The sequence below is a fragment of the Zonotrichia albicollis genome, chromosome 5 (genome assembly GCF_047830755.1).
Source record: "Zonotrichia albicollis isolate bZonAlb1 chromosome 5, bZonAlb1.hap1, whole genome shotgun sequence".
Taxonomy (NCBI): domain Eukaryota; kingdom Metazoa; phylum Chordata; class Aves; order Passeriformes; family Passerellidae; genus Zonotrichia; species Zonotrichia albicollis.
Window position 1 is genome coordinate 71,256,828 of NC_133823.1, and position 24,948 is coordinate 71,281,775.

Genomic DNA, 24,948 nt, shown 5'->3' on the forward strand with positions numbered 1-24,948 from the left:
TCATTATCACTGTAACCCCTAAACCACATCTCCCAACCCCATATCCTGACACCTCTTAAACACCTCCAGAGATGGTGACTCCCCCTAACAGTGGTAATTTTTTTCCTCATTGTCTCATCAGAGGATGGGGAGGCCCTGGCACATGTTGCCTGGGGCAGCTATGGATACCCCATCCCTGGAAGTGTTCAAGGCCAGGTTGGATGGGGCTCTGACCAGCCTGGCCTAATGAAAGGGGTCCCTGCCCAGAGCAGGATGGTTGGAACACGAGTACCTTTGTGGTCTGCGATTCTTTGACAATCGGAAGATTATTATGGCCTCATCCTGAAGCCATTTCCTCTTATCCCCTCGCTGCGCGCACCTCCCTATCCCCTCGTTTCAGAGAGCTGGAGAGAGCGATGAGGTGTCCCCCTGAGCCTCCCTTTCTCCTGGCCAAACCCCTCCATCTCCCGGGCCGCGTTCAGGAGCCCGGCTGGGCGAGCTCCAGCTCGCTTCCCACACACGTTTCCCGGCGGGAACGCCCGAGGCTCTTCTCTCCCTGCCCTGGGCGGGCGCGGGGCCTGCTGTCCCCGGCAGCCGCGGTCCCTCCCCGTGCGCTGCCCGCCCCCCGCATCCGCCCGTGTCTGTCTGTCCGTCCCTCTGTCCGCCCCATCCGGCGCGGCCGTGACGCCGCGCTCGCCCATTGGGCGGTTCAAGAGTCGCGGGCTACTTGAACGGCGCGGGCGGCTCCAGGCGCGCCCGTCCCCGGCCCCGCCGCTCCGGCCCCGCCGTCCCGTCCGCCGCGCTGCCCCCGGCTCCTGCTGCGGCCATGCTGGCGGAGCAGGAGAACCAGGAGAACGTGCCCCCGCCGGCGGCCGGCAAAGCCGCGGCGCCGCCGCCCGCCGCCGGCACCCGCGTGGCGCTGGGGCTGCTGCGGGGGGCGCAGCAGCGCGCCGGGATCCCGCTGCAGGTGAGGGGGGGCGGCGGGAGCGGGGCGGTGTGCAAGGGGCGGCGGCGGGAGCTGTCAGGGCCCGGCGCTGACGGCCGCTCTCCCCACAGGCGGCGCGGGGCGGCTGCGAGGGCCATGGAGCGGCGGCGGGGCTGCAGCAGCACCAACACCAGCCCTTCTCCATCCATGTGGACGAGCCCGATGGGGAGCGGGAGCCGCGGCGGCAGCGGGGCGTCCCGGCGGGGCAGAAGGAGGAGGCGGCGCTGGGGCTGCGTGCGGCCGTGTGTGCCCTGGGCGAGCGGCGGCCCCTGGCTCCCCTGGGCAACGCCATGGAGCTGAGCTTCGGTACGTGAGAGCCCGGCCCTGGGCGCCGTGCAGGCCGCGTCCCACCTGCTCCCCTCAGGGCCCTGCCTGCCCCCGGGCAGCGAGGAGGAGCTCGCCCAGGGAAGGGCTCCCAGAGCCAGCTGCAGGGCTCTGGCCTGGGACGAGGGCCGGTTTGGTTCCTTTGAGCCTGCTTACCTGAGTGCAACAGCTCTGCCATGCAGCTGAGCCTATGCGTTCTTACCCCCGCCTGTTTTAGGCCGTTTTATAATTTACAACTCTAACTATCAGTACGTCATGAGAGGAGCCAGATTACAGACAAGATCAACCCATAAAGCCTCACCCTTTGCTACCATTACAGAGTTAGAAGGGGACTTGACCCAGGCAGATCCCAAGACGTTAAAGGTTTTTCTACCAGTTAGTGGTGCAAGTGTTTTGAGCTCTTGCCAGTATGTGAAAAATGGGAACTGCCAGATCCGTCTTCTGTAGCACATGTCTGAATATCTGGGGGCTGGTTTTCCTGTGATCCACCTCGGCAGGCTACTGTAAGCTCCGGCACCCCCCCTGCCCTGTTTTAAGCCATGATCTAAGCTTGCAGGATCCACGTCCATGTTACAAGGTGTCACAGGGTGCACTGAGCACTACGTAATTGCAAGAGAGTTTTCCATCTCTTTATTCTTAGGGGGAAGAAGAGAAAGGGGAAGGAGAAAACTTTCCTGTTGCCCTAACATTTCACTTCCATAGACCCTCCCCAACTCTCAGTCCAGCTGAGTGAGCCTGCACAAGGTTCCCTGTGCTGTGAGGAAATGATGTGATGGTGCCCATTTTAACATGGCTCTTATCCTCTGCTTAGATTCTCCAAGTATTATGGATATTTCAATAACCTCTGAAACAGAAGAGAAAGCACCAAACGTTAATAACGTGCCAGACTATATCAGTGAAATCCATTCATACCTGAGGGAAATGGAGGTGAGCTGCTGTCCCTTTTCTTATTTGCATACAGCCCACGGGGGAAGAGTTTGGGGAGGAGAAATGTATCAGAACATGAGTTACCAAGACAGTAACTAAATTAGAGCTTGCTAGAAAGGGAGAAATAAGAGCACGGGACTGGTTTCTTGTGATAAAGTTTATTGTGCCACGCACAAGCTGGAAAGCAAGATTACAGAAATAGAACTTACTGATCCTAAACTCACCAGTGTTTACTTCTGATTTGTTAAATTGTGATAAATGGAGTTTAAACAGTTGCTTCCCTACCAGCACGTGGTCCAGCCTCAACTCTATCTGTCATCTAAACCTACAGGTGAAGTGCAAGCCCAAAATAGGCTACATGAAGAAGCAACCTGATATCACAAACAACATGCGGGCTATTCTTGTGGACTGGCTGGTGGAAGTTGGAGAAGAATACAAATTACAGAACGAAACCCTGCACTTAGCTGTAAATTATATTGATAGGTTTCTTTCATCCATGTCTGTTTTGAGAGGAAAACTTCAGCTTGTGGGTACTGCAGCTATGCTGCTCGCATCGTAAGTGAAATTGCCTCATTTCATGTTCCACCTGCTGGTTTCATGCCAATGAAATTCTTGGGGCTGTTCTGTTGCCTAGAGCAGGACTGACTCGGGAGGGCTTCACAGTAGGAGAAAAATCAAAGAGTTATCCACCTAAAAGCTTGGCAGTTATCTTTGAAGTTTGCCCCTAAAGTGAGAATCTGTTATTTCCAGCTGCAGCAGCCGGCATCTAAAACAGTATTTGAAGGAATATGCTTAAGGCATGTGAAAAGCAAGTTGTGCTTGCCCCAGTTGCTAATTCTGTGGGTTATTCTGGAGTTTCAGTGACTCCAAGTACTAAATTCCTTAGTCCTGAATTATCATGCTGTTGTAGCTCTCTAATTTCACATCCTGGTGATTCAAGAGCTACGGAACCAACTGCAGCAAACATGTTTGGCACCAGTGCCCAGCTCCTTCCCAAGTCAGAATTTAAATGAGCATTTCATTGAATGTTGGTGGTTTTCTAGTACTCAATTATTTACTCATAAACGTTTCTCCTGGCAGAAAGTTTGAAGAGATCTACCCTCCTGAAGTAGCCGAGTTTGTCTACATCACAGATGACACCTACACCAAGAAGCAGGTCCTAAGGATGGAGCACTTAATTCTGAAGGTTTTGTCATTTGACTTGGCAGCTCCAACAATCAACCAGTTCCTCACCCAGTACTTTCTACACCAGCAGACAGATGCTAAAGTGGAGAGCCTGTCAATGGTAAGTAGGAATTACTAGCTCAGCTCGTGTAATTAGAGAGTTTTATTGCAGATACTTGTTGCACATATATTTGTGTATATGTATAACATATATACACCTTCTGAATTGTGCTCCTGCAGAAGTCATTGCTGGGAACTAACACTCCTATTGCCACTTTCTGTGTGGGATACTCCATTCTTATCAGAGGCTGGCACTTGGCCTGGCTCAAGCATGCACCCTTATTCAGAGCAGGCAGAGATTAATGAACTTGAAATTGGGGCTTGTTGCACTGCCAGATCTTTCCCTCTCTCTTATCTACAGCTGCCACACCTACCCACACACTTTGGCAGGACCACTAACACACTTTGGCAAAAAAGGACTTTTGGTTTGTTTTTTCCTCAACCAGCAGCAAGCTCTAAATCCAGAGACTAATTTCTAGAACAAAGCACAGATAACCTTTCAGCTGAAGTTACAGTAAATCCTAGCTCTCTGGTAGGTACCAGAGGCCCTAAACACAAGCCTTTGTCTCACTGTGCAAAGGTCAGACCTGACTACACTCTTCCCTCTAGTTCTTGTATGTTTGTAAATATAAAATGTGCTGGGAAAGCAAGTGCTGGGAATGCTGTTTGGCAGTAGCTAGCAGGAGATGCTTAAAGAGAAAGTAAGTGGAAACTGATAAAAGATGTCCTTCCAGCTGATGGCAGGATTGCAAGCTCAAGTTAGGGTTCCAGAGCAACTGTTAACTTTTGGAAGCAGATGATTCCCTTTTTCATTTCCCTTGCAGTACCTGGGAGAGCTGAGTCTAATTGATGCTGATCCTTACCTGAAGTACTTGCCATCAGTTATTGCTGCTGCAGCATTTCATCTGGCAGATTACACACTCACTGGACAAAGCTGGGTACGTAGCACTCTGGTGTGAGCCCTCACAGGCCTCTGTGTATGCTCAGTGTGTTTGTACACAGTTCTGAGTGCTGGGCCTGGGCTCCAGGAATTGCAGCCCCTCTGTGCTCCTGGGCTGGTAATTAAGGATTGCTCCCTGTGGCATTTGAAAAATGGGGTAGGGGAGCGAGGTAAATATAGTTCAACAGAAAGATAAAGACTCCACTGCTGGTGATCACCATAAGTGAACAGCAACATTCAAATGTCCCTCACCCTTTCTTTTTTTCCCCTCAGCCTGAATCCCTGTGCAAAGTAACGGGCTACACCCTTGAAGACATCAAGCCTTGCCTCATAGACCTACACAACACCTACCTCAAAGCAGCCCAGCACACACAACAGTCCATAAGGGAAAAGTACAAGAGTACCAAGTGAGTATCTGTGGAGGTGTTAATGGCTGATTTGTGCAAGCATGTGCCTGCCTGGCAGGGTGTGGGTGTGGGATGTATCTTTTGAGTCTTCAGGCACACTCAATTAACCAAATTCACCTCTTCAGTGAGAGGATGACAAGACTCCTTGGGGTTTTTACATGGTGGTTTGTCAGGCAATACTTGGTGTTCTGTTGCTGCCTGAACTGTCAGGTAGAAACTGGAGGAATTTTTCTTGACATTCCTACAGTTGGTGATACCTAATGCTCCTAAAAATCTGTGTGGGGCATGGCAGCCAGCAAGCCCCAGAATTTTTCCTGCCTGCCTGGTAGGAAATGTGCTTTGCTGCAGTTATGCTGCTCTTTGTGGCAAAGAGCACTTGAAGATGACATCCTGCCTCTTTTGTTCCCTCTCTAGGTACCATGGAGTATCTCTCATTGACCCACCAGACACACTAAACTTATTGTAGTAATCAAGAGACTGATCTTTTTAAGAGATGTATATTACCAGAAAATGATGTACAGTTTTTAAACATGGTTCAGGATTCTAGATATGATCAATCAGAATATGAATACGGGCCCTGAGGACTTCAATGATGAAGTTTAGTTTCATATGGTTTTAATGTAAATCTTTTGTACATGCAATCTTGTTAAGAGTTTTAGCTGTGTTTTTATCAAAATGTTCTCTTCAGGCACAGAATTAACCATGCAGGCCACATGAAGTCTGAGACTGCTTATCTAATTATAGACTAAATGTTAATACTAGCAGTGCATTATTATAGTAGGGCTTTTTCTCCTTCTGAGTAAGAAAGATTTGGTTTCCACAGAGTATCAGTAGCATTTTTATTCTGTCTAGTTTAAACTGAGACTTAGCATAGATCCAAAACATTGCCTTAATGGCTACAAAACTGGAAGAAACTCTCTGGCCACGAGGAGAGCTCCTTGCTGGAACCGACTCATGAAGCTCTTTAGGTCCTGCCCCAGTTGCTGTATAATGTAGTGCCAGATTTCATCAGGGGAAAGGCTGAGTGCTCTGCTGCAGGGACTGCACAGTTAAAACCCCTGCACCAGTTCATACCTTGTGCTTCCACTACACAGAAAATGGCCTTGCTGTCACGATCTTCTGGTCCAGGTGTAAAACTGATACTAATGCAAACCCATGGAGTTCCCACTGGTGTGTTGGCCATCCCAAAAGTCCATTGATGCCTACTGAGAACATTAGTCCTCAGTCTGCTTGCCTTGTACCTCTTCAGGGGTGGTGGAGGGGTTAAACTGCAGTGGGTGAGCTGCTGCTCTGTGGCCTCAAGAGCAGGGAATGTCTTCTGCCATGGATGGGCTGCGTGCAGAGCAGAGCAGCGCAGCAGGAATTCCCTACGCCCCTCATGCTTGGGAGGAGCTCCTCTCTGGCACGCAGCAAAAATGTGCCATGATTTCCCTTAGTTCTGCAACTGTTACATAAGCAAACTGGCATTCAATCAGCATTAGATCAAGTGGATGTTTACCTTCAGCCTGTGTAAATGGAGTGATGCTGCCCTGCACTGCTGCTGTTGGCATGTAAAGCAGCGAGTGCATGGAAGTGGGCTGAATTGAGCCATTTCCAGGTTGGCTAATAAACAGTTTTTGTATCTGATGTTAGTGGTCTTGCCAATAGCTTAAAATCACTGAGGGGTAGTGCTGTCATCTTAGACTGGCATTCATTCCTAAAGCCTTTTGGCAAGGGCTGCCCTGTGAAACCTGTGCCTCTTCAGCTTGGAGTCGGGGCTGTCTCTGGTTATCTGGGCACCCAGCAGTACGAACTCCTCCCCACAGATGTCCAGCAGCTGTTTGGGTGTGGGCTAGTGGAAATATTTTTTTTCAAATCGTCATCTCTGTCAGGCTGAGCAGCAGCAGTTAAAGAGAAAGAACTCCTGGTGTCACCTCAGCAGCTACAAAGTTACTACTCTGCCCCCACCCTTGTGCTCCTGCCTGAGCCTTCCCTGAACCACCTCAACTACAAAAGCAATGGTGATCAAAATTCTGGTCGAAATAAGCACCAGGAGTGGCCTTTTTGGCCAATCTGTTCTTCTTAGGAGGCACTTGGACTTCTATGCATGTTCTAATGGTTAATGAAAAACCATTTCATTGGCCAGCAGCCTTTATTTAGATTATTTTCAGTGGGCTGCTACTGAAATGCTAAAATTAATTTGGGACAGCCTGTGCAGTATATCATGTCTGGTGCTTGGGGTTGGAAACACTTTAACCTTGCAGGAGAGGGAGTTTGCATAGGGAGGAATGTGTTTTTCCAAACTGTTTGTGACCTTGGAAAGGCAACTGGCAACACTGACTGGTAGCAATTACTTGAAGGTTCCAGACCTCAATGCTCCTCTGGGGAAACTGGGTTCTGCCTTCCCCTTCCTTTCTGTGGTGTATTCCAGGACCACTGAGAAACAGCAACTTTGGAGGGGTAATTTAAAGGAAGCTTATGAAGTATTTTCTCCAGAAAAGGAGCAAGTAGCAGTACTTTAGGTGAAAAGACTTCAGTGGGTTTTAGTATTAATTTAGTGCTTAATCAAAGAGCTGTGCTCAAGTTTCAATGGAATTTGTCCCCATGGCATGGAGAAAAATTCTTCCCTGCTCCCTGAGCTTCATTTTCACCATTATCAACCCGACCTCCTCTGCAGCCTAACAAAAAATCCCCAGTCAGGGGCTGGCAGCTCTGCCCAGCATGACAATGTTCCTCCTTCCTCAGGGCAGCTCTTGCTTCTGCTATCAAGTGCTATCTTTTTCCACCTTCTCATTTTCCATAGTTAATATGGGACAATTCCAGCTTTTGCTTCTAAGCCTTGAACAAAATATCCCAGGTTGTACTGTACTACTGTTAAGCCTATCCAGGTTAACTTCTAATCCTTTCCAACTCAAGGCTCTAAGGAATAGAGGGATGTTACATGTGAAGAAGGGAGAAACAGCAGTGCAAAAGGTACTGTTCTTTTTTCTGAAGAAGTTTACAGTCTTGTGGTAATACAGAACTAAGAAGGAATTGCATCTTCACCCATTTTTGTACTCAGGACAGTGACTTTGGGTTGGAAGAACTGACACTAAGAAAATGCACTGGTTTAGCTCCTGGAGATAAGAGGGTTTGTGTGTTGATCCCTTCTCCTGAAAGAGCACAACTTGATTCAAACTCTGCCTGGCTGGGAGCAATGTTATATACATATGGTTTGGGGTTTTTTTCTACGTTAAGTTCTTAACCTGATTTGGGGAATGTAAAATCCGCAGCAGTAACTCCTCTCCTGTTCACAGCTCATGTAACACTGAGGTCACCTGTAAAATAGCCCTGCTTCACTCTGTAAATATGTGTGTGTTTCCAGGGTCACTTGTTTGCAAACAAAGTGCCCAGATCAGGTATTTTGCAATTCTCCCTGTCTCTTTGTTTTGCCTGATCCTAAATTGAGAGCATAACTCTTTGCCTATAGTTCAAGAAGCATTCCTGTCTGTTGCATGTAATATTTAATTAAACTTTTAAAGAAACTCCACTGCTGAAGTTCTGTGCTGGTTTGTTAAGTCCATGCATTTCTGCTGATTTTCATACAAAGTGGTCTGAGTACAAGGTAAGATGTGCAGTAATGGAGGCAAGAAGGCTTTAATCACAGCACATTGATTTTCCCCTGTGAAGAAAGCTGAACTAGGTGAGTTTTTGCTGCAGCTGGATGCCAAACCTAGGATTTCAGTTACAGGCACCATTTTTTTATTTAAATCTGTGTACAATGGTTTAACATATATGTAAAAGCAAAAACAGATATAGGGAGGGGAGGAAATAAAATTATCTACAAAAATAAACTCAGTAATAATACACCAAAATTCATATGATACAGCATTCCTGCAGGAGGGATGATGGCTTTAACGAGAAGTTCTCTTCTTTCTTCTCTTTTTGTTAAATGCTTTCTTACTTGGATTTTCTTGTTTGGAGCTGGCCTGTGTTCTGTCAGCAAACAACAGTTGTATCAGAGAAACATACTGAGTAGTTTTTCAAAATAACACAGGCTGATTATCCATAACTTGGCAACTCCCCACCATGCCTGGGGCCAAGGTGTAAGTTAATCTTTTGAAAGTGCACTAACAACAAGGTTTTCCATGGATACAGCAGCAAATCTCACTTATTGGAGGTAAAACTCAACATCAGCTCTAGTGCAGCACACAGAATGTCTGCAGCAGCTCTCACTTGTCTGTCCTCACTCCCTCTGGAAGGACTAAAATGAGTCAAATGAGCTGCAGGCCAGACAGGTTCTGGCCTCCCAGGACAGAAGAGATTTAGCTAGATTTAAACTTCCTTGCTCTCAGCTATATCTGTATTCCCTTTTATCCATTGAAACCTTTCTTGGCCTTGCCAAAATCCTGCCCTTCCTGGTAATACTCCTTACAAACTTTTCCCCTCCTAATTCCATTTGCTGGTTACCTTGTTTTCCTTGGTAGTTCCTGTGGTTCCAGAATGACAACTTCTTCCTCCTCGCTGTCAGACACAACAATGGGTTCATCTAAAAAAACACACAAACCCCACCAACCCCAAACTGCTGGTCAGCTTTGTACAAAAATACAAAAATAATAACCACAGCATTTTTAAACAAACATCCCGAGGGGTTGCTGATTCATTGGGAGCCCTCCCCATACTACAGAAATCAACTTTTGAAAAGAACTGACTGGGTCAAGTGGAATTAGCAAATGTGTAAAGTGGCTACAATGGTTCTTTCTTCCTACAGACCTTCCACATTTTAACTATGAACTATTAATAAAGTGATATAATAAGATCTGATATTAAGAACACAAATATTTACCACTCTTAGTTTCCTTCAGTGTACTTGTATCCTCAGTCTCCACCTTCACACATTCAAAAGCAGCTGCCTCACTTTCACCTTCCTCTTCTGCTGCTTCTTCCTTCTCAGATTCTTCAAGGTCTCCCCAGGAGCTCTCTATTCCTTCCCCAATTTGGGCTGTGCCAGGAGTGTGCACTACTGGACTGGCAAAACTGCAGGAGTTAAGAAAAACCTGGGTGTTTGCTGGTACATTTCTTTATGTTCTGAGAGCAAAGTGGGGACAACAGCCCTAAAGGGGAGTTCAGAGTGCCACTTCTCCAGTCACTGTAACAATCACAGCTCTGACCTCAGCTCTGCACTTTAGGCAAGGAATTAAAATCAGACCGAACCAAGACCAGGATGATGATGAGGAGGATGATGATGATGTTTGCTCTCAAGGTTATATGGCCACCTAACCCAAGAGGAATCTTAGATGTGTGTTAGCCTGGTTTTCCCTTGGGTAATACCCTGGAAAAGATACACTTCTGAGGGAGGGTCAGCTTTAGCAATGATTTCTCCAGCCTGTTCTTCCACGTCGTTGGTGTCCACAGCAGCACTCTCCATTTTGAAGGCAGTGATCCTTTGGTTGGGGATGGATTCTGCGAAGCCGAACTTGCCGCCTTCTTTCCTGGCCATTCAGCAACAGACATTATTTCAGGATAACCAAAAACTGCTGCTCTTTTCAAGTTCAAATATACAAATGCTTGCTATTTAAAACAAATACAAGTGAAGACAATTTGCTGCTGAAACCACAATCTGACATTATTCCCTAAAAAATCTCATTTCCAGCCCTTCCCAAAACACTCACCTGGCTTTCTGGTCATTTTCCAAGGCTTTCTGAATCAGTTCTGTTATTTCTGCAACCTTAACAGCTGTTATTTTACTGCACCTCAGAATCTGTTACACATACAAAAAGCAGCTTACAACCAAGAAATCAAGAGGTTTTTAACTGAAACTACAGAGCATCCTAAGAATCACATACATTTCAATCACAGGAATTACAAACACACCTTAGCATGAGGGTCTGGATTCACTGAGACTTTATGCAAAAAGTTAACAGCTTCCAGAGTGCAACTGGAAATAATTTGCAGGGTTTTTTTTTTTTCAGCCAAATCTCAGGGAAAATAAAAATATGCATATCTGACCAGAACCAATGCATTTTCTACATCATAGTACACAGTACTATGCTCTTCCACTAAGACAAAAAATACATCATCTTTTCCAATAAAATCAGACAGTTAATTGACTTCTCAGTTTCCAAATGTCACGGATATTTCCACATCAAGACTGCAGCACAGGAAGCAGTCAGTACACCACAGAAGGACTGGTCAGAGCAAAGGTTTACCTGATCTGGCAGCAGCATGACCACTCCACTGGACTGGATGGTACAAATTTCATGGTGTTTATTCATGGCAATTACCAGCAGCCCATCCATCACCCGCTCCTCACGTTCAGTGGGATCCACCAACAAATAGGTCCTAGAATCAAGGTTTGAAATATGAGGCAACGGTAGAAATTTGAGGTATCTTACTACCCTCAAACACAATTAAACAAAGGAGTTGGTTTGCATATTAATAACTATGGGTATATAAGGTTTATACCCCTTATATGGGTACATAGGACCTCAAAATCTTACCCTTGATGGAAGAAGGCAAAACTGACACAAATGGGCATGTGGTGGATACTCAAGGGGACAGGATCACGTTCCTCAGGAGTGTACTTTGAAAGGAATTGGCCCAGAACACAGTTATTTATGAAACTTGTTTGATTTTAAAGTGACAAAGAAATTTCAGGAAATTAAAAAAACACCAAAAAACAAAAAAACAACTTACCACAGTTACTTCCTCTCCTTGCACAGACACATCTGGCCTGCGAAAATGGCACAGAGCTACAATCCCTGCTATGCTGGCAGCATCAGTGATGTTGCCATCATGGTTTAACAGGTGCATGTCCAGCCGAATTTGCCAAACCTGACAAAAACAAAAAAAAAAAAAAACCACTCAAAACTGCTGGATTTCACAGAAGTTTGGTTTTTTTTAAAACTAGTTCATTTTTTTGAACCAGAAAAAAACCAGTATATTTTCCTTAGGTCTTTGATTAAGAAGATGAAAGATCTTGGTGTATTTGAAGATACCCAGATTTAGTTATGACGAAGTATGCAGCACTTCAGCACAATTTAAACATCATTCTGTAGGGTCCCAGTACTTCAGAAAGCCTATGCAGGCAGGCAAAGTAAAAATCCTCTCAAATCAGATGAGTGGATCTTTACACTAACCTAAAATCAGTACTTCTACTATCCAACACAAGACAGAGGCCAACTTAAAATTGGACTACATGTATCTTTTAGTTTAAAGCCATCAGAAGTGAAGTTTTCCTACCTTTTCACCAGCAACGACACAGAGAGATTCAGTCTCAATGCACTTGGAGTCTCTGAGGCATCGCTCCAGCAGTCTGTTCAGTGACACCAGTAACTCGGATTGTCTGTTGGAACAAAATTAACCCAAACTCACCACGATTACAGTGGCTTTTATACCATCCTTGTTTAGTGTTCTTTAGACATTCATTACCTGCCAGGCTCCAGCCCAGGTGCAGCCATGGGTGAGAGCTCCAGGTTAAAGAAGAGCACACCTTCCGTGGGCCGACTGGGCTTAGGGGCAACGAGTTCACACGAGACCTGGGCAAGAACCCTGCCAAGGCAAAGGAAGCACCAAGTCACAGTCACAGAGCATACCAGGGAAACTTGGGGGAAAAGCACGTGGTTAGGGTTTTAGTTTGTAATTTTCACTCCTGACAGTTTCTTGTTCAACGCCTACCATACAGATTTAAACTTTGGTCGACAACTGAAAGAACCAAATGTTAAGAACTAGAACATACTCCTGTCTTTTAAGACTAAAAATTGACTCGAACACATGAGAAAATGTAATGAAATATTGTGCATATATTCGTAATGCTATAATTCATATTGTGCATATTCATGTGCATAAAGTGCTTATATTTCATTGTTACACATGCAAAAAAGGGTCGTTTGGTTTGGGGAAGAACGCAAAATGCGAGATATAGGGAAACTAGGGAACAATTTTGCATTTTATAAATTAGCTATAACTACAATAATCACGGAAACACCATCCCTTTCCCGTTTACTTAATTTCCATCTTCTCCTCTTTGCTCCTACCCTTGAAATACTACGACATTAAGGCTCGAAAGGTTAAAATCTGTTTACAGAGCTCTCTGGGAACCTCAGGCTCCAGCTAAGCCGGGGCCCGCAGCCGAGCTCCCGCTCCCACCTGGTCCTGCCCAGCTCCACGATGCAGCAGCCGCGGTCGGCGCCGAAGGAGATGCGGATGTTCCGGTAGTCGTAGCACTGCCGCCCGTCCAGGCGCTGCGGGAATACACGGACGGACACACGGACAGGGTCAGCGCGCCATGCCCGGCATGCGACGGCACCGCGCGGGCGCGGATCGCGGGGACAGCCGGGCAGCGGGGAAGGCATGGGGAAAGGGGCAGGGAGGGGGATGCCGGCGCCGCACCTTCTTCTCCTGGATGGCTCTCAGGAGGAAGCGCCGCTCGCAGTTGGAGAGCGGCGTCGCCTTCATGGCCGCGCCGTGAGGGAGACGGGCGGAGAGACGGGCGAAGGAGGGGGAGCGCGCGCGCGTCATCGCCACGCGCCGCGCGTGCCCAGTGCGCACGCGCCGGGCTCCCACCCTTGCGCGCGTCCCCCCAGGGAGGGCACGGCCCTGAGAAACCCCTTATGGGGCGCGAACTCGCTCTGCTTAGAAAAACTTCCCCTGCTCTCCAAGCTAAACCTGCCCCGTCTCGGCTTCATGCTGTTTCCTCGAGTCCTGTCCCTGGTCATCAGGGTGCAGAGATCGGCATCTGCCCCTCCGCTCCCCATCCCGAGGATGCTGAGGTCTCCCCTCAGTCTCCGCCAGCTGGACAAACCAAGTGCCCTCAGCCGCCCTTCACACGGCTTCCCCTCCAGGCCCTTCAGCATCCTCGTGCTGCCCAACAGTTCCATGTCTTTTCCATATTGCTTCCATTTTGGTGCCTAAAATTGCATACAGCCCCCGAGGAGAAGCCGCGGCAGCGCAGGGTGTGCGCCTCAGCCGTGAGGCGGCACATGAGGGACAGAGGCAGCGTGAGCTGATGCCGGAGTGCCGGTGTCGGGAAAGCCACCTGGAATTTAAAGAAAACCCCACAAAACATGCCAGACATTTGGAGTGGTTCACACTATTGTGGTGCCCAGCCTTTAAGGCGCGGATGCCCTGCAGCCCTCAGGAAACAGCCGGGCCGGTGTCGGGAGCACGGCAGTCAGTGCTGCGGGCAAAAATGCAGCCAAGACATCCAGGCTGCCAGAGGAACATCCCTCCCTGCTGTTCTGAAATGTTGCCCGTAAGTAAAAAGGCCTTTACAAGTGGCCTTTATGCCTAGTTTGAGCTATAACGAGAAAATGTTATCTTCCCACCAACATTAAGCCCCAGACACTGGCGTTTTCCACACAGAAGTGTTGAAATATCTCAGTTAGGCTGTCTTTTCAAACCCTGTTAACACACTACAGTTCTAGTACAAACTAAAATGTAAGTTGTGTTTCTGAAACTCACAAGTTTGTGTTGGTGAGGACAAGTGCTGCCTGATTTTCCCATGCTGGTTTTGTACTTTCAGTTTAGGATAAATATCGTCACAAATATTAAGACAATATCGATGACATTATGGAAAGACACTCCTTCTCCAAGGCCAAAAATAAGCAATTAGCCCTTGGAGTTTTACTGGCAGTCTTTATGTGGAAATTCTGTCTGATTTTACGTTTTTGTTGTGTGAATTTGGTGACAATATTCATTAGCGAAGGCTTGGGATTAAATTCTGTTACTCTTCAAGTTTACTAACAGCAAATTTAGAAGGGATTTTTTTGTTTGTGGGAGTCGTCGAAACTACGTTACTCTTCGTCAATTACAAAAAGATGTTAATTTCAGAGTTTACTCTTCATCAATTGCAAAAATTGTGCTGGTTTAGGACAAATTAGGGGAAATCTCCAAGAGGGAGCCCCCCAGAACAAAACAAACCTCCAACCACCCCTCCCCCAACACCGGGTTCGGGAAGGAATTTCTCGGAGGAGCAAAGTGGAAAACAAAACCTATTTATTTACAAGTAACAAAAGAACACTCCCCAACACAAGAAAAGAAAAGGGACCAGACTGTGTTGTGGAGGGCGCCGAATCTTCTCTAGCAGGCTTCGGGTGTCCTGGAGCTCGCAGGTCCGATCCGGAGCCGGTCCAGTATCTTCAGGGGAGGGTAAGAAAGAGAGAGAGAGAACAAAAGAAAAAGGAAAAAAAAAAAAAAAAAAAACAGCGCAAAAGCAAAAAGCAAGCAAGCAAGCAAGCAAGCAGCTAGCAAAGCCAAGCAGCAAAAGCCAAAAACCAAAAGTGCCTGGTCACACCCCCCCCCCCCCCCTCCTCTCTTCCCCATCCCGCCACAGCCAGACTGCTGGGGGGGGGGGTGGGGGAAAAGGCACAGCTGCCAGACATAACACACGATATTGGGATAAAGGCTGTCACCCCACGACACTCCACCCCTTATCCCATATCGTGAACATACAATAAAAAACATTCATTTCACTTACTCACACCTTTTGACACTTACGCATTCCTCTCATCTTACTTGCTCAAACCTTTGACACTTACAGTTTCCTTCTGTCTCACATTCAACAAACAATGACAGTCATATATGAGTCTCATCCCACAATCAGGTCTCCCTGAGGTACACACCGTGTTGTTCCATCTTTCTGCATTATCCACCATGTATTACCTGGTCCTTGAGCAAAGACAATCCCACGGATGGGTTTGTCTGTACTCGAGGCAGGGTTGATCCATACTGTCTTTCCCAACAAACCTCTGACATGGGCCACTGGGGCTTTATCCCCATCTACTATATTAAGGAGCTCAGACTGAGCAGGACCCGCTCGGTTGGTGGAACCTCGAGTGTTAACTAACCAGGTAGCCTTTGCCAAATGCTGCTCCCAGTTTTTTAAAGACCCCCCTCCCAATGCCTTTAAGGTGGTTTTTAACAATCCATTGTACCTTTCCACCTTCCCTGCAGCTGGTGCATGATAGGGGATATGGTATACCCACTCGATGCCATGTTCCCTAGCCCAAGTATTAATAAGATTGTTTTTAAAATGAGTTCCATTATCCGACTCAATTCTTTCGGGAGTACCGTGCCTCCAAAGGACCTGCTTCTCAAGGCCCAAGATAGTGTTACGGGCTGTAGCATGGGACACAGGGTAGGTTTCCAACCATCCTGTGGTGGCTTCTACCATGGTTAGTACATAGCGCTTGCCCTGGCGTGTCTGGGGCAGTGTGATGTAATCAATCTGCCAGGCCTCCCCGTATTTGTACTTAGACCACCGCCCCCCATACCAGAGGGGCTTCAGCCGCTTGGCCTGCTTAATGGCAGCGCACGTCTCACAGTCACGAATAACCTGAGAGATACTGTCCATGGTTAGATCCACCCCTCGGTCTCGTGCCCACTTATAGGTGGCATCTCTACCCTGGTGGCCTGAGGCATCGTGGGCCCATCGTGCTAAGAATAACTCTCCCTTATGCTCCCAGTCGAGATCTATCTTCAACTCCCCTATCTTTGCAGCCTGATGTACTTGCTGGTTGTTTTGCTGCTCTTCATTAGCTCTACTTCTGGGGACATGGGCATCTACATGGCGAACCTTCACAGGTAACTTCTCTAACCGAGTAGCGATATCCTTCCACTCTTCCGCAGCCCAAATTGGTTTTCCTCTGCGCTGCCAGTTGGCCTCTTTCCATCTCTTCAGCCATCCACATAGAGCGTTGGCTGCCATCCAAGAATCGGTATACAAATAGAGCCTTGGCCACCTCTCTCTCTCTGCAATACCTAGGGCCAGTTGAATAGCTTTGATTTCAGCAAATTGACTGGATTCACCCTCTCCTTCAGTAGCCTCTGCAACCCGTCGAGTGGGACTCCATACAGCTGCTTTCCACCTCCGTTTCATCCCTATGACACGACAAGAACCATCAGTGAATAGGGCGTAACGTGTTTCTTCTACTGGCAACTGATTGTATGGCGGAGCTTCCTCAACCCGGGTCACTGGCTCTTGCTCCTCATCTGCGACACTAAAGCTCTCACCTTCGGGCCAATTTGTAATTATTTCTAGAATCCCAGGGCGATTTAACTTCCCAATCCGAGCGCGCTGCGTAATGAGGGCAATCCACTTACTCCAAGTAGCACTGGTGGCATGGTGGGTAGAGGGAACCTTTCCTCTGAACATCCATCCCAGCACCGGTAGTCGGGGTGCCAGAAGGAGTTGTGCCTCTGTACCAATCACCTCTGAGGCGGCTTGGACTCCTTCATAGGCGGCCAAGATTTCCTTTTCTGTTGGAGTATAGTTATCTTCAGACCCCCTGTAGCTCCGACTCCAAAATCCCAATGGTCGGCCTCGGGTCTCGCCAGGTAGCTTTTGCCAAAGGCTCCAGGACAGACCATGGCTCCCGGCTGCAGAGTAGAGCACATTCTTCACATCTGGTCCTGTCCTGACTGGACCAAGGGCTACAGCATGAGCGATCTCCTGCTTGATCTGGACAAAAGCTTGCTGCTGCTCAGGGCCCCAATGGAAGTCGTTCTTCTTGCGGGTAACCAGATAAAGGGGTCTCACAATCTGACTATACTCAGGGATGTGCATCCTCCAGAAACCTATAGCACCTAAGAAAGCCTGTGTCTCCTTCTTATCAGTTGGTGGGGACATAGCAGTGATTTTGTTAATAACATCCGCAGGAATCTGACGCCGTCCATCTTGCCACTTCACCCCCAAGAACTGAATTTCTCGGGCAGGTCCCTTGACTTTGCTCTTCTTAATGGCAAATCCGGCGTCCAGGAGAATATGAATTATCTTCTCTCCTTTCTCAAACACTTCTATTGCCGTGTTCCCCCAAACAATGATATCGTCAATATATTGTAAATGTTCTGGAGCCTCACCCTCTTCTAGTGCAGCCTGGATCAGTCCATGACAGATGGTAGGACTGTGTTTCCACCCCTGGGGCAATCGGTTCCAGGTGTACTGCACTCCCCTCCATGTAAAAGCAAACTGAGGCCTGCATTCTACTGCCAGAGGGATGGAGAAAAACGCGTTAGCTATATCAATGGTCGCGTACCACTTTGCTGCCTTGGACTCCAGCTCGTACTGCAGTTCCAATATGTCCGGTACAGCCGCACTCAGTGGTGGAGTCACTTCATTCAAGGCACGATAGTCCACAGTCAATCTCCACTCTCCGTCAGATTTTCGCACGGGCCAGATAGGGCTGTTAAAGGGTGAGTGGGTTTTACTGACCACCCCTTGGCTCTCCAGCTCTCGAATCATCTTGTGGATGGGGATCACAGCATCTCGATTCGTCCGGTACTGCCTGCGGTGCACTGTTGAGGTGGCAACTGGCACTCGCTGCTCCTCTACCTTCAAAAGTCCTACTGCAGATGGGTCCTCTGATAGTCCAGGCAAGGTATTCAATTGTTTAATACCCTCTATCTCAACTGCAGCTATTCCAAAAGCCCACCTGAATCCCTTAGGATCTTTGTAATAGCCATTCCGGAGAAAGTCTATGCCCAAAATACACGGAGCCTCTGGACCAGTCACAATTGGATGTTCCTGCCACTCCTTCCCAGTCAAGCTCACCTCAGCTTCCAACAACGTCAACTGTTGTGATCCCCCCGTCACTCCAGCAATGGAAACAGGTTCTGTCCCCACGTGTTCCGATGGCATTAAGGTACATTGTGATCCAGTGTCAACCAATGCTTCATAGTCTTGTGGCTCTGATGTGCCAGGCCATCTGATCCACACCTTCCAAAAAACCCGGTTCTCCCGTGCCTCTTCCTGGCTGGAGGCAGGGCCCCTCTAAGCCAGATTGTCCTTCTTTCCTTGGGCATATGCCTTGGAAGTTCCTTCAAGGGGATCGGACATGTCATCGTCATCGTCATACTTAACATCTCGGCTACGAGCGACCGGAGCTGCTATCTTTTTGGTTATACTTTCTCTTCTCTTCAAATCACGCACCCGTTGTGCCAAAGCAGCGGTGGGTTTTCCATCCCATCTTCTCATGTCTTCTCCAGACTCACGCAGGAAAAACCATAACTCAGCCCGTGGGATGTACCTTCTCTCCCCATCAAAGGAGCGCCGGCGTTGGACACCAGGGCTTCTAATTTGTACGGCTGAGATTTCAATAAGGTCCTCCTTAATCTCTTCCCGGAGTTTCTTATGATTCTCCTCTATTTTGTCTTCTAGTTTCTGCAGTCGGGTTTCCACTGCTGCAATTCTGGCATGAGTTGGGCCATGCACAGCATCTGCGTACGCTCGAAGCTTCTTTGCCATATCAAGCACAGTCTCATATGTATCATCTCGCTTCATTATTGCTAGGGCAGAAGCGTATTCAGGTGGCCCAAGTCGCACAAGTTTCCTCCACATTATCGGAGTGCATGGTACCAGGTCCGGATTCCTAGTTGTTGTGTCATCTGAGAAAACGAGCTCTGCGACCGCCATCTCTCTCAGGCGTTGGATCCCCTGTTCTATGGTCTTCCACCGTGTCTGCTGCATATAGAGATCATCCGTACACAGGTACCGTTCTGCTACGCTTCTTAGGACCCGTTCCCAGAGGCTGTGAGGGTTAGCCCCCCTCATCACACCTTGATCGATGGCAGGATCATGTGACAGGGATCCCAAATGCCTCACTTCAGTACCATCCAAAATCGTAACCTCCCCTGCAGCATCCCAAAGGCGGACTAACCAACTAATAATAGATTCGTCAGGTTGTCGGCTGTAATCCTTTCTTAGGCCTCTGAGGTCCTTCAGAGAAAAGGAGTCAATATTGGCTCCAGATTCTGTGCCCCTTGATGTGGCCTCTGATTTTGGTGAGGGTCCTTCTTCTGCATCATCGTCATCATCCTCCACCTTCCGATCGGTCTTGCCTTTACACTTTCCACCTCTTGTATTAGCTGCAACAGCCATGGTTTGGGGCCTATTGTCTGATTCAGCTGCTAGCCTGGAGCCTGGGATGTTAGCTGCAGCCTGGGTCACTGGGATAGTAACTAACTTATCTCTCTGTTCCCTTTCTGCTATCTGCTGCTCCACAGTATCTAGCAGAGTACGGTAAACAAACGCCAAGGCCCAGCTCACTGCAGTAATCCTTTCTTCCTTAGTATTACCATGGCACTTCTCCCTCAAATACTTTGCCACCTCGACTGGATTCTGAATTTGATCAGATGGAAAGTCCCAGTCTATAGGATCAGAAAATTCCTTTAAAGTATGGCCCATATCTTCCCATTTCCCCCTCCAGTCAAGATTTTTCCTGTTTTGTTTTACTCCTGAATCAGGAGTCTCTCTAACCCCTCTAGAAATCTCAGCTTTCATTTTATATACACTCCAGACAGTATAGACAAGGCTTAATAAATTAAATGCCAGAAAGATGGTTTCTTTCAAACTCAGGGGAAAGTCAGTATTTTCTAATAGAGATGTCAACAATTTGTAGGAGAAGAAGGAAGACAAAGGCTGAAAAGCCCCTTCCTCTTCTTCTCCCCAAACAAACTGAGTACACAGCCATGACAACAATCCATACATTCCTGAAATAAAGTCCAGCACTGTTATCCGACACATCATCACACATAAGGCCAGCACAATGATTATTCTGGTTAGTGCCCCCCGCTTACAAAAGCTACTTATTAGGGACAACATCAGAGCTATTTTGGGGTAAGGAAATAACCCTAGGGACCACAAAGGTATTAAAACTTCAAAAGCCCCTAGGGACCAGAAAAACCGGCAAGCTTCCACTCCAAATGACATTATGAATCACCAATATGCCCACAAAACAACCAAAACCAAAATATTATTGTTATAGGTTTTTTTTCCACTGTTTTTGGCCTCCGGTTTCCCGGCCAACGCACCAAAAATTTATTGTGCTGGTTTAGGACAAATTAGGGGAAATCTCCAAGAGGGAGCCCCCCAGAACAAAACAAACCTCCAACCACCCCTCCCCCAACACCGGGTTCGGGAAGGAATTTCTCGGAGGAGCAAAGTGGAAAACAAAACCTATTTATTTACAAGTAACAAAAGAACACTCCCCAACACAAGAAAAGAAAAGGGACCAGACTGTGTTGTGGAGGGCGCCGAATCTTCTCTAGCAGGCTTCGGGTGTCCTGGAGCTCGCAGGTCCGATCCGGAGCCGGTCCAGTATCTTCAGGGGAGGGTAAGAAAGAGAGAGAGAGAACAAAAGAAAAAGGAAAAAAAAAAAAAAAAAAAAACAGCGCAAAAGCAAAAAGCAAGCAAGCAAGCAAGCAAGCAGCTAGCAAAGCCAAGCAGCAAAAGCCAAAAACCAAAAGTGCCTGGTCACACCCCCCCCCCCCCTCCTCTCTTCCCCATCCCGCCACAGCCAGACTGCTGGGGGGGGGGGTGGGGGAAAAGGCACAGCTGCCAGACATAACACACGATATTGGGATAAAGGCTGTCACCCCACGACACAAAAAGATGTTAATTTCAGAGTTTACTCTTCATCAATTGCAAAAAGATGTTAATTTCACCGTATGTTGAGATTTCTGCTGGAAGTGGAGTGGGAAAAATTCCTGTTCCTGCTCTCTCAGTGAACTGTTAGGTGCCTCGATCCAACAGGCTGGTAGCAAAGCACCCTTTTCAAAACAGAGAAGGTGGTGATGATGGTGAGCTTCAGGGGGAGCTGGATGTAATTCCAGGGGAAATAAGTCAGGTATTGGGGCTGGAAATCAGCTGTGTCCCCTTTGATCCATGCCTGTCTTCTTCACACAAAGGTTACTTTACAGCTTTGGTGCTTGCACATGTGCTAGGGAGGGTGTAGGATTTAATGGACAAATTAAGGAAGTGTAAAACCACAGCATTGGAAATCTGTAGGAGGAGGGTAAACAGAAAATAAGGTCAGTATAAATGGTTAATGAAATAGAAGCTGAGAAATTTCTGTGTTTCTGAACAGTGGAGGGCAGGGCTACAGTGGTAATGAAATAATGGAAATACTCTGGGTGTTCAGGGGGAGTGAGTGTCCCACCCTGCAGAGTGAATAAATGAGCAAATAAATCACAGGTACTTAGGCTAAAGCAGGAACTTTTAGAAAGAAGATCCTGATGATCTACTGTGCCCACATGGAAGCGTTTCTTCTTTTGAGCTGAATGCTCTGTGGGCCGAAATGCTTGAATTGGATTATCTTACTGAACCGAGCCTGGAGGGAAAATCTCATTTGAGGACTGGAGAAGAAAAGCAAACTGCATCAGAATCTTTGCTTCTTGACAGCAAGCTGCCAGCAATTTTTATGGCCTAATCAAAATAAATAAGAAATTGACCTTCTCTTTCCATGGCAGCCTTAACTGCAATGTGCTGCTGCTGCTTGGCTGCAAGTCCTGCTCATTTCCACACCCATGCATGACATGATGCATGCATTGTTCCCGCTGATAAGGTCATTTGGGAAGAAAGGCTCTACCTAGATGTAATAATTTAATTTATTATTTGTTTTTATGGTGAACAGTTCGGGGGGGGGTTGGGAGGATGGGCAATCCTTGCCTCTCCCTGAGATGAGGAACTGGATATTCTGGCCAGGATCCAGGGGAACACTGGATCAAACAAGCTCTCAAACAAGGGAATCTCAATCCAGGGAAGCACTCAAACAAGCTCTTTATCTGAAGCACAGATAAGCACCTTTGTCCCTTACGTATTAGAAGGAATGTGTCACAGCTTCCAAGGCGAAAATTTAGGAAAGGAGTTGCCTGGTATATATGCTCAAATAATTTTATTAAAAAAAAAAAACCCAAACCAACCAACAAACAAACAAAAAAACCCCAAACAACAAGACCAACAACAAAACAAAACAAAAAAAAAACCAAAAAAAACCCCAAAAAAACACACAAAAAATCCCAAAGAAACAAACAAACAAAAAAAAAAAAAAAACCAAAACCAAAAACCAAAGCAAAAAAAAAAAACCAAAAAAAACCCCAAAAACAAAACAGACAAAAGAAAGGGATACAGAACTGCCAGAAAATCATCCAGAAAATCATCCAAACACCAGCTTAAGGCAAACTGGTAATAATATCTTCATCTACTTGCTGGATGCTTCTAGCTTGATCGTCTTCCATAGGCTAGATTTCAGGGTAAACCCCAAAATATTCTTGCTGTTGCCACCTGTACTTTAACCTTCACATCACCTCTTGGGGTTTACTGCTCTCGTGAAAGAATTTAAGAATTTTTTTTGCTCCAGAGGGTGATGCCAGAAATTCTGCTCGTGTAGACAGTGCTGCATGGAATGATCTCTGGTTCCCAGCCCTCAGCAATCCCTTGGGGAAAGTGGGAAGTGTTTCCAAGGCTGGATGCCAGGCAAGCAACAAAGTCAGAGGAAAATAGGTTACACCTCTCCTTTTTCTGTCTCCACACCCTGCAATTTCCCTGTTTCCAGGTGAGCTGTTTCCATGATTTCTATGGATTTAAGCGAAACCAGTTGCTGAGTTAAGTGTCATGCTAAGCCAGAATTGTTGCAGCTTGAGTTGAAGGCTCTGAATATACAAAACCAATGTCTGAGTTCAGATTTTAGTGTGGTTTAAGATTTTCAAGCCTTTTAGAAGCATCTTCAAATTCTCTTAAGAACCAACAGGTGTCTATGTTAAAGTAGAAACTGGAATTTCATTTCATGGGGAACAGGCAAAAATAGAACAAAATTGTTTCCTGAAAAAAAGTGCTTTCTCATATCCTAATCTTAAATATTACTTGAGAGGTAAGGTAAATACTGGCTTGATGCAAGAGCTCAGGAGTGTGAAAATTAAGTGAATATCTATTTGGAATCTAGTTTGTTTTTTTTTTTTTTTTCCTGTTGAAAGGTGTCAGAAAATGTTTGCTGGTACCACATATTGATAGTCCTACAATACAGAGGAAATCCAGAGTACTGACAAGCTTATGAGCCCCATCTGATCCCTGAGAGATGACAGCACGTTTAATAACATTGGGGATTATCAGATAATCAAGTTAAACCATTAAATCAAAATGGCTTTTTTTTTCCCAATTATTTCTCCTGCTTATTCAGCTTCCAAGTATCTGTTACAGACCAGAAATTAATTTTGACTGCCTTGAAATGCTGGAAGTCATAATCTTTCTCAATCAAGTGATTTTGTTGTTCTGCATGGACAGCCTCTCTTAAAATCTTGATACTAAAATGCTCCTTTTAAAACAGGGGATGTATCTTTTTGTTGATTTGTCTGATTTTACGTGAAATTTCACATTTACAGTTGTATCTTGGAATGCAGGGGTTGTTAAAAGATAGAAGTGTGGTTGAGAAGTGCCTTGTGTTGTGTAGAACATCCACTCAGCAGGGTCTCATGCACAAGAGCAGGCAGTCTCACATCAAGTATTCTCTGTGCCACATGTGTTAATCTCTCCATATTTTCCAAAGATGCCAATTCTTCATTCCCTGCCCAGAAATGCTTACAGGAAAACTGTTGTGAGTTAGTTGGATTGCTCATAGTAATACAAGCAAAATGGGAAAGTGTCCAATTATTGTGTCAGAGATCACAGAGAGCCAGGATGAGCATAGAGAATGATGGATGCAGGTCTTGCCTTTTCCCACCAGGTGATGTTTTCTACAGTATGGATGAAGTTGTCAGAATGATGTTTTGTTACTTCAAGAAAAGGTAAGTGATCATTTCCCAAATTGCCTCAATTTTTTATATTGAGCTCTATTGTGAAATATTATTCACAGGTCCAGCAAGAATAGAAGATTTGGTGTAAAATCATGTACACTCAATACATATTTGTCTCCTTAGCTCAGACTTGGGGTGATGCTATACTTATGTTAAGAATTTGGGAGGCTTGGTGAAGTAGAATTAATGAGCTTTTTTTAAATACATATTTCTTCAGAAAACAGTACTTTCTCAGGCCCTCACAAAATTTGCAATATAGCAGCCGTGCCAATGTTCCCTCTCCGAAATTTCACTTCCCTGGAAGCTTTGGGAATATGACTTGAGGCAAGACAAATCATGCAGGGAAGTGGACAGATGGAACCATGAAAGGCAGAACTCATGGTGGGTCCATCACAATCGTATCGTTCACCAAAATCTGAGTCAAGTGGCCAAAACTCGGAAGAACTTTCCTACTGCCACGGCAATACCTGAGGAGTGTTTTTGCTTCGGGCCACGGGCAGGGTTCTCAAATATCTTCAAAGGGAGAGACATTTCCTGGTGCCGCTGGCGTTCGGAGCTGTTTGGCCTGTGCCGGTGCACGGTGACTCGGTCTGGGGAGGCAGCGAGGGTGGGTGCACATGTGGGCATTTCAGTCTGGACGG

The 24,948-nt window shown here is 46.6% G+C and overlaps 2 protein-coding genes across 3 annotated transcripts; one reads left to right on the forward strand and one right to left on the reverse strand.

The window, feature by feature from the left end:
• The first annotated feature begins 676 nt into the window (after nucleotides 1-676).
• On the forward strand, nucleotides 677-6,412 carry CCNA2 (cyclin A2). The gene is made up of 8 exons (XM_026792545.2): nucleotides 677-946; nucleotides 1,036-1,270; nucleotides 2,100-2,215; nucleotides 2,547-2,770; nucleotides 3,296-3,500; nucleotides 4,264-4,377; nucleotides 4,653-4,786; nucleotides 5,201-6,412. The coding sequence occupies exons 1-8, from the start codon at nucleotides 806-808 to the stop codon at nucleotides 5,250-5,252; spliced, it is 1,221 nt and encodes a 406-aa protein (XP_026648346.2). The 5' UTR covers nucleotides 677-805; the 3' UTR covers nucleotides 5,253-6,412.
• Nucleotides 6,413-8,483: 2,071 nt separating this feature from the next.
• On the reverse strand, nucleotides 8,484-13,292 carry EXOSC9 (exosome component 9). 2 transcript variants are annotated; one of them, XM_074542049.1, is made up of 12 exons: nucleotides 13,136-13,292; nucleotides 12,893-12,987; nucleotides 12,176-12,295; nucleotides 11,987-12,089; nucleotides 11,441-11,578; nucleotides 11,245-11,327; nucleotides 10,954-11,086; nucleotides 10,417-10,505; nucleotides 10,090-10,236; nucleotides 9,591-9,772; nucleotides 9,215-9,293; nucleotides 8,484-8,740 (listed from the first exon to the last, which is right to left on the reverse strand). In XM_074542049.1, the coding sequence occupies exons 1-12, from the start codon at nucleotides 13,262-13,264 to the stop codon at nucleotides 8,659-8,661; spliced, it is 1,380 nt and encodes a 459-aa protein (XP_074398150.1). In that variant the 5' UTR covers nucleotides 13,265-13,292; the 3' UTR covers nucleotides 8,484-8,658. The 2 variants fall into 2 exon arrangements, with proteins under 2 accessions (XP_074398150.1, XP_074398149.1); XM_074542048.1 differs by having other exon boundaries at nucleotides 9,591-9,781.
• Between the last annotated feature and the right edge of the window lie 11,656 nt (nucleotides 13,293-24,948).